At 42.8% G+C, this 9582-nt stretch overlaps 1 protein-coding gene across 1 annotated transcript; it reads left to right on the forward strand.

Annotated features, from left to right (window-relative positions):
• Positions 1-5935: 5935 nt before the first annotated feature.
• Positions 5936-7618, forward strand: LOC134178912 (uncharacterized). Its single transcript, XM_062645827.1, has one exon. The coding sequence runs from the start codon at positions 6030-6032 to the stop codon at positions 6837-6839; it is 810 nt and encodes a 269-aa protein (XP_062501811.1). The 5' UTR covers positions 5936-6029; the 3' UTR covers positions 6840-7618.
• Positions 7619-9582: the final 1964 nt, after the last annotated feature.

A 9582-nucleotide genomic window follows, 5' to 3' on the forward strand; every position in this document is an offset into this window, starting at 1 on the left:
CTAGCTAGACAATACGTATTTGTTGAAACCCTAGCTGTCATGGAAGTAAACATGCAAACTTCCTAGTAGTTTAGATTACGTATATAGGCATGGTATAGGTAGTCGTGGTTTGCGATCGAGATCAAGACAATTGAAATGTACAGTCTAGGTATGTACTCAGTTCCGTTGTAACGACAGTGGTATGGTATTTACTGACATAGAAATTGATATCAGCAAACATTGACTATCAACAGTGTTGATGCAGCACAGTGTAGTAAAGGATTGATTGTATGGGACGTGTGAATAGTTGACTATAGGTGGCATTCAACTTCTGAAGGTGTTTCTTGGTTGTCACGTACACACAGTCCCTAGCTACAATACAAAAGGATGGGCGACGAAACTTCATAAAGCATTTTCTTCGTGGTTTGGCACTTGCACGAATCGTTCTTAGACTCATCTGTAGTCGGACACGGAAACGATTTTTTAAGGTAGGTCCTATCATGAAACGTGGTCGTGGGGAGGAGAAATTTGAGATTTGTGTACACACACACACACACACACACACACACACACACACACACACACACACACACACACACACACACACACACACACACACACACACACACACACACACACACACACACACACACACACATCGAACTTTTGGTATATATATATATATATACCAAAAGGTCGATGGAGACCCATATTGGACCACGCCCATTTCTGTTGTGCGACCCGGATTAGAAGCCTCGCTACGCTCAGCAATAATAGGTACATGTCTCTTCTACTCGCAGTGATAACAACAGATCGGCAGCTTTGCACGTTACTCTTCATGCAGGAAGCTCAAGAAGAGGGGCGGGTCTTGTTCTCTATTAACGGACACCCGATTTGCTTGATGCGAGTGCAATATAGGCGAGAACCGTGAAGAATTGTGTTAGTGTTGACTGCAGACGTCTACTAAATGCCCACCAAGCACGGAAAGTCTTTGACTCGTCTCCGTATCAAACAAAAGAAGTATTTGGAGAGAAAAGTAGATCTTGAAATGACGCCTATGATGCATGTATGGTCAATATAGACGCGGAATAGACAACTACGATCGCAAAAGCAGTGTTTTTAGGTGACAAGGCGACGTGTATATGACGCGACGGTAGAGTCTGGCCGCGCGAGGCTATCTACTACCGCCGTGTCTAGATTCATTTGTTTGCGAACGATGGCGATGTTCAGGACGTGCTAGATGAAGGAGGGCTATAAATGTTCTCAGTTTAGCACCTGTAGATTCATTCATTTGTTTGTGGACGGCCATATCTAGCTAATTCTTTCAATACAGAGACGAGTCAAGGCTCTTGATGCTCGTGGGGCATTTACAAAACGTCTACAGTCAGTATTAACACAATTCATCGCGGTTCTCGCCTATTTGCACTCGCATCAAGCAAACTCGAGTGTCCGATACTAGAGCACAAGACCCATGCACCCCTCTTCTTGAGCTTCCTGAAGAGCAACGTGTAAAGCTGCCGATCTGCTGTTATCACTGCGAGTAGAAGAGACATGTACCTATTATTTCAAGGTGCAGACAGTGAACTGTGGTACCGTCGAAAGCAAAATCCTGCGGCTGTCCGATATTTGATGGGCGTGTCCGATATACGGGAAAAGCAGCGGAAGTTCTATTTTGTCACCGTGAACAGCAATACGCCAAGTGATCAAGCTGAATCTAGCACATCGTGTTACCGTGTGACTACTCTCTACATTCATGCCTTAGATACAAGAAATCTTCGTACGCCAGTGTCCGATATTGGGGAGTGTCCGATAATTGACATTAGACTCTACTCGTCCTCGTTTGTCATTTAGTTAATTAATAGTCAAAATTCGCATTCGACACTACGCGCGCATGTACAGGAGATCTCCAGCGGGGGAAGCCTAGACTCTCGATCGAGCCAGTCTCAAGCCTAGGGGAGACTTAATTTGTTTAAAACTGCAAGCAAACACAAGAGGTATATGCTAGGGAAGTTATTATTTACATGTCAGAATGTGTTAGATTTAATGTGCACAAGATAACAGACATTAACTCGATCATCAGTTCTTGCTAGATATGAGATGAAAGAAGCAAACTTGCAAGCAATCACAGGATTAGACTCTGATTGCCACAGCAATGCTACACTGTGAAGTGAATAGACTTCTCCCTTGCTATAATGCTAATACCAAGAAAAGATGTATTATTCTCATTAATATGCCAATGACTGGAAATTACAGTTTCCATCAATGGTTTTTGTTGATTCCACGCAGGAAAAAATAATTACATTAATGGAATATAAAATAGGTACAAACAATAGAGTACATCAATGGTTTACTCAGTTTGATTCATGGGAAAGAAATAATTCCATTAGGAGAATCTAATATAACCATAAATGGTAAGAGTAGTTTTCATCAATATCCCATGGATGAAAATAAGTGATCCCATCTAATGGACACTACGCTACTGCTTCAATCTTTTCTCATTGTATAATTGGAAAATAGAACACTTATTAATGGGAAACGCGTGTTTCAAATACCATTGATGGGAATTAGGTCCAATAACCATTAATGGGAAGTGTTCTTTTCCCATTAGTGGGAACTTAATGGGATTTACTGTAATTCCCATCACTTTCCCATTACTGGTATTGTCATGTTTTTCTCCTGTTAAAGTTTTCAGATGTCGATAAAGCACCAGCAAAACGTAGGGAGGAAAAAGAGGAAAAGTACAATACAGGAGAAACTGCTTGAAGGAGAGCTCAAGTGAACACGATTCCTGCTGTAATGAAACATTTAGGAGATGGGGGAAGAGGCAAGAAAATATCTCAGGACTTTATAGCACAGAAATCCACCAATGAACTATGTCAGCCCAATCTGAAAGAAATGCTTCTCAAATCAATTACAGAGATGCAATGCCCAATCGAGTGATTCTGAAGTTGTCTGGACTTGATGTTGAAAGGATCTGCAATGATTACAGCTCCCAGTATTTTAGGCATTGACTAAAATCTGATAGTTGCTACTTTTTCTTGCTGTTTTGTCATTGTTATCGGTCTAATTGTAGTTCTAGTTTTAGTTGTTGAACATATTAGAAAAATGCCTTGCAATTGATGTATTATAGTGATTGCTTTAATTAATTAACAAAATACATGGATTGACAGACAAACAAACCGACAGACAAACAGACAGACAGACAAACAAACAGACAGACAAACAAACAGACAGACAAACAGACAGACAGACAGACAGACAGACAGACAGACGGTTCTAATCTTGATCTTGACATCTCGTTGGCACACCCTTGGAGCTCAGATGTTTTCCCAAGCTCTGCTGAGGCAGCTAATCAAACAGAAACCAGAAAGATGGCCAAGTACAAACAACACAAACTGCCTGGAGGCTCAGTAGTCAAAGTCGTTCCACTGGTTATCGAACATTTTGGATCACGGGGAGAAGAGGCGAGAAAATTTTTGCAGAAACTGGCAGTCTTTTCATCAGATGAAGCAGGAAGACCTAATGATGCAGAATTTTTAGACTTTTGAAGGAAAAGATTCTCTGTACAATTACAGAAGTGTAATGTTCAAGTTATATCAAAGAAACTTAGCATGTTATGCAGTAGGTCTGAGAGGCCTGACTCTCTCAGCACCTAATTTTTTCCTCATTAGTCTATATAAGTGTTTTAGTTTGCTGTAATGTTAGCTTTCAATGAACATTAGTCTAGTTGTACTACTGTAGTTCTTTGCAGAATTGTATCATACTTTGATGTAAAAAATAAAAGACAGACAGACAGACAGACAGACAGACAGACTAACATTGGCTTGGGTATGATTTAGTTGCTTGCTTAGATGGTGTATAAATAGTTCAATGTTTGAAATATATGTATTGACAAACAGACAGACAGGGAGACGGCCCGGATGTTAGATGGTGTTGACTGTCTTTCCTGACGGTTTTTGACTGATAAGATAGGCTTGTTTCGTTTGGATCGTAAAGCGTATACTAGGTCAAATCTTGCATGGAAGCATGTCCTATCCCGTCTTGTTCAGTGAGAGGTACAATCCAACGGGTCCTTCACCACATTCGTCAGGCCCACGATAGCGACGAAGTTCCGGAGAGATTTTGTGATCGACTGGGCCTTTCCTGTTGTCAGTTCTGCGGGAAATGGTTCGTGAAGCTTGGACAGCATCTGTCACAATGCAAGAAGAAGTCATGCAGGGGCTGGCAATCCTGTGGTTTCCGCAGGAAGAGTTCGTGTCAATCAAGATGGCGCCGCCACGTGTTTGTCAGCCGATCGTCAGAAGGAGACTATTGGTCTGAACCCTCACGGGAGCTGTGAGTCTCAAGCATGGGATTTCATTCAATCTCTGTCGCCTGATGATATCTTGAAAGCGGTCCCCGCTCAAATAATCAGTTGCATCAAGCCCGCAATGAAGTTTCGTTTTTTGGATTGCTGCACAGTGCCTCTCAAGAAAATCTTTGAGGATCCATCTAATGAAGGGGAGTGGAAGTTGCTTTATCTCCTGCCCAGGATGATTTTTGGGTCACCCAAAAGAGGGGGCAGGGCAAGGTCGTCTGTCATTGCTGCCACATATGAGCAGTTCCTGCGGTTTAAATGGCAACAACTACTCTCTTTGGACAGTTCTGCGGTGAGAAGCAAATCAGTCTGTGGTAGAGATCAAGTCAAGAGAGCGGCTGTGAAATTGATCAAGTGTGGGGAACTGTCCAGGGCATCTCGTATTCTGACAAGTTCAGGGTTAGCACCAGCCACAGAGGAAACTACAGAGATACTAGCAAGCAAACACCCAAAGAGATCATCTGCCCTGCCTGAAGCAATCTTGAACGAAGAAACCATATCTCTTTCCATGCAGCTTTTCCTGCACAGCATACAAAAGTTACCGAGAGGCTCTGGCTGCGGCCGTTCTGGTTGGCGATATGAGCATTTACGAGTTCTGGTGTCTGATGCAGCAATTGCCCGATATCTGCATACTGTGTGCTCCTGCATCGCATCAGGAGAAATTCCAAAATCAATCTCAACATTGCTGTCGTCTGCCTGCTTAGTAGCCCTACCCAAGCCTAATGGTGATGTGAGGCCCATTGCAATTGGCGAAGTCCTGAGGTGGATTACTGCCAAGTCTATCTGCTTACAGCTGAAAGACCAACTCTCTGAGTATTTTTCACCAATTCAACATGGGGTAGCAACCAAGGGAGGCGTAGACCTCCTTGTCCATCACGTCCTTTTGCTGCTGGAGGAAAACAAGGACTGGGTAGTGTTAAAGACTGACGCAAAAACGCTTTTAATTCCATTCACAGAGGCCAAGTGATGTCACAAGTTTTGTCATCTTTTCTGAGATTGCAAACCACGTGATGGAAATGTATTCTGGGTCCAATCCTTTAGTTTACCTAATGGATAATGTCTCAATGGTGCTGTCATCTGAGGAAGGCATCCATCAAGGGGACCCCTTGGGCCAGTGCTCTTCTCATTAGGTATTCACAACATTCTGGCTACCATACAATGCAAGTTCCAAGACATTGTTGTCCTTGCTTATCTGGATGATGTCTTCCTGGTTGGATCATCACTCAATGTGCTCGACGCTTTTGCATCCTTAAAGCAAGAGTTTGGCAATGTCGGACTTCAAATTCAAGACAAGAAGTGTGAGCTGTACTGCCCATTGCCTTCAGCAGTACCAGATTTACTGTCAACAGATATCGCTATTTCCCACACAGGAACTACGATTCTTGGGATTCCTATTGGCCGCCATGACTTCATCTCAAATGTCTGTATTGACGTCGCAAACTCTGGCAATGTGTTTTGCCAGCAGTTACCTGACTTGAATGAGCCTCAGGGAGCAATGCTTCTTCTGAGATATTGCCATGCAAACCGACTCAACCATTTGGCTAGAGGAGTTTGCCCGGATAGCTTGCAACCTGCTGCCACTATTCATGATCGACTGACTAAAAAGTGCTTTACAACTTTGATCGGTACCAGAGATTTAACAGCTAGACAATGGGAGCAAGCAACACTCCCCATACGTCTTGGTGGGTTCGGAATGACACTGTTGCAAACTGTCTCCCATTTTGCCTTTTTATCCAGCTGGGGTCATTCCCTGCAGGAGTTACCGAACCGGTTCTCTTCCCTGGCAGATCATGTCAGGACTCTTTTATCAAATTGCAAGGAGAAGAGAAGCATTGGTTATCAATTGGATCAACTATTGGATGATGACAAGGATCTGTCAGAGGTGGTATCTAACACAAAGAAACTCCACAGATTGACAGATACTAACAACCAGATTACAGTTAATGCTTTGATTGACAGTTCATCTCAAAAAGACGCTGCACGTCTGCTGTCTCTGCAGGGAAAGGGAGCTGGGGCTTGGCTCAGTGCTGTACCTTCCTCAAAGAAGTTTGCGCTATCACGCAATAATTTTATTTCAGCAGCTTCAATGAGGTTAGGGATTCCTGTCTCCTTTCCTGAGTGGGTCAACAAGTGCGATTGTGGTCGAACTTTAGATATAAAGGGCTCTGACGCAGATAGAATCCACCTCCTAACATGCAAGAACGGTGGTGGCCCTGTGTGGACCCACGATTCGATGATGTCAGTATGGTCCGAGTGCCTGAGTTCAGTTCATCTGCCCCACAAGTGTGAGCCTAGGGACCGCTACACACATTCAAACAATCGGCCTGACATCCTAGTTTATGACTTGGAGACAGGATCTAACGTTGAGTTAGACGTGGCACTAGCTCACCCATGGGCATCAGACATCTTACCTCGTGCAGCTACAACTGGGGGAAGCGCGGCAATGAGAAGGGAGCAAATCAAGGAAAACAAGTACGCCCAGGAACGACTACCTGGTGGATAATCGCCAACTGTCGTGCCTCTTGTATTCGAACATTTTGGCCGTTGGGGGAGAAAGCGTCTGAGTACTCGAGGGTCCTCTCTGCTTTGTGGAGGGATGACAATGGACGATCTAACATTGCTGAGTTCAAGACACACTGGAGACGACGATTTTCGATCAAGCTGCAGCAATGCAATGCAAATGTGATCTCTAGGAAGATGGCAGTAATTTCACCTGGACAAAAATCTGCAGTGTCCTTGACGAATATCAATTTGTTTTAAACTAAGTGGTTAAATGTATTCTGCTCCCCCTATGGGGTCATCTGTTGTAGCCTTAAGTGTTTGTTGTTGATTTAGAGGAACTTTACTTAGAGACTAGCTTTTAAGCTCTTGATGGAAATTTCTTTGGATTTGAAAAATATATGTATTTGACAGACAGACAGACAGAGATACAGACATCCTCCGCAAGCTGACACGTGTCTTCCCTGGTGAAGTAGATGAGGACATACACAATAGAGACTATCAAAGTAGTTTGCATTAAACTAAAGCTGAACTCAGATTGATTGTATTTATTGCTAGAAATGTAACGTAGAGTTTGTGTTTCAATAAATGAAATTGACAGAGAGATAGATAGCTATTCAGACAGACAGACAGACAGACAGATAGACAGACGGCCGGAAGGAGACAGCTGTGCACATGAGGTTCCTGGACTTCTACTGGGAAGAGCTAATTCAGCTAAGTAGACCAGAATTACTACCGCATCCAGGATCTACTAAAGTTGACCAGAAATGAAGGTAGCTCTAAGGCTAGTCAAAAGCTGTTACGCTTCTAACAAGTCAAGGCTTAGCTCCAGCCACTGATGAGACTATACAAAAATTGAATCAAAACATCCTTCTCGATTTTCTCCTTTACAAGATCTTTGTTGTGATGACAAACAACAAACCATCCTGACAAAAATCTAGTGTAAGCGAAGTTTTGCGGAAAGCTCCCAAGAGGCTCAAGTTGTAGTCCATCTGGATGGAGGTACCAACAGTTCAAGTTCATGCAAGACAATCATTCTACTTTTGATTCTCATTGCTGAGGGTAACGTTCCATCTAACATTATCCCTTTGTTGTCAGCATCTCGACTTCTAGCTCTTCCGAAAGCTAATGGAGATGTTTGTCAAATAGCAATTGAGGAGACTAACCCTAGGAGGATTACAGCTAGGGTAATATGTTTACAGGAACGATCATCTTTCTCAGAGTACTTCAGCCCCATACAACATGGAGTGGCAACAGCTGGAGGAGCAGAGTTGCTGACTCACCATATACAGCTGCTTATGGATCAGATGTCAGTAACGCTCTCAACTCTATCAAAAGGAAGTACCTCATGGAAGAATGTTTTCCTGGGATGTAGCTCACGTACATCAAATGTATTCAAAGCCATCATCTCTGATATACACTAAAAATCAATCTGTTGTCACCATCAGTCAGAGGAAGGAATTCATCAAGGTGGACCCATTGGGACCAGCTCTCTTTCCTACAGCAATCCATCCAAATCTCCTTTTGCTACAGCAGCAACATCCTAATGTAACCATCCTGGCTTACCTTGATGACATCTATGTATTAGGACCATCAAATTGCTGTATGTCTGTTTTATCAGATATCAAAGCAGCTATTTGTGATAGAGAGTGTGAGCTCTATTGTCCAAGTGGGTCTTTTGATAGCCAGGTTGAGATTCCAGTGGTACTTGATGACAGAGAAGTACTAGGAACACCAATTGGAAGTCCAGGTATGTGGAGTCAAACTGCGTTGAGATTTCTAAGTCTGGCCAAGATCTATGCACAAAGTTAACTGAATTGGATGATTCACAGAGTGCACTAATACTTTTGCGACATTGTCATGTACCAGGATAAACCACCTAGCTAGATTGTCATGTACCAAGTATCTTCAACCTGCTGCAAAGATCCATGATGAAATGACTAGAACTACATTTACCGATATTTTGAAGTCAGAGTCAATCGATGAGTGCAAATGGAGACAACCTACTCCAAAATCAAGCATGGAGGTTTTGGATTGATATCAACGGAAGAGTCATCAAGCATTGCCTTTGTAGCAAATTGGCCTCACAGTATTCATGAGTTACCTTTCCGCTTCCCAAGTTTGCAAGAATCTGTTGATACTATTCACTCAACAGACCTAGAACTACCATCTCAATTATTGGCATATCACTTAAACTCAGCTTTTTTGTCATTACCGTTGTCTCCATCTTTGAATGACAATTTGGGAAATGCTTCAAATCTTTGTGATTTGTCTTTAAATCCTGTGAAGGTTCAGCAACGAATTACTCAAGGAATCGACAAACTAAAGGCAGATTTGATCTTAGATGATGCAAAAGGTGCTAGAGATGCTGCCAGGTTACGATCGCTAGAAGGAAGAGCAGGAGCTTGGTTAGAATCAGTCCCTACTTCAGAAAAGTTTGCAATGAATAAGAATGAATTTCAGATAGCGGCTTTTCTGAGACTAGGACAATCGATGCCTTTCAATTCTTGTGTAACACATAGTAACTGTGGCAGGGAACTGGATGATGATGTTACCATCTCCTCACTTGTAAGCTTGGTAGAGGACCTGTGTGGGATACAATAATCTTTTGGCAGAGTGGTGTCAGTGTCTCAGGGACTTGCAACTGCATCATAAAAAAAGAACCTAAGAATCAATATACACACAGTGAAGACAGACCAGACATCATAGCATGATTCAGGAACAGGTGCCAATGTCAAACACAATTT

Source organism: Corticium candelabrum, chromosome 4 (assembly GCF_963422355.1).
Source record: "Corticium candelabrum chromosome 4, ooCorCand1.1, whole genome shotgun sequence".
Lineage (NCBI taxonomy): Eukaryota > Metazoa > Porifera > Homoscleromorpha > Homosclerophorida > Plakinidae > Corticium > Corticium candelabrum.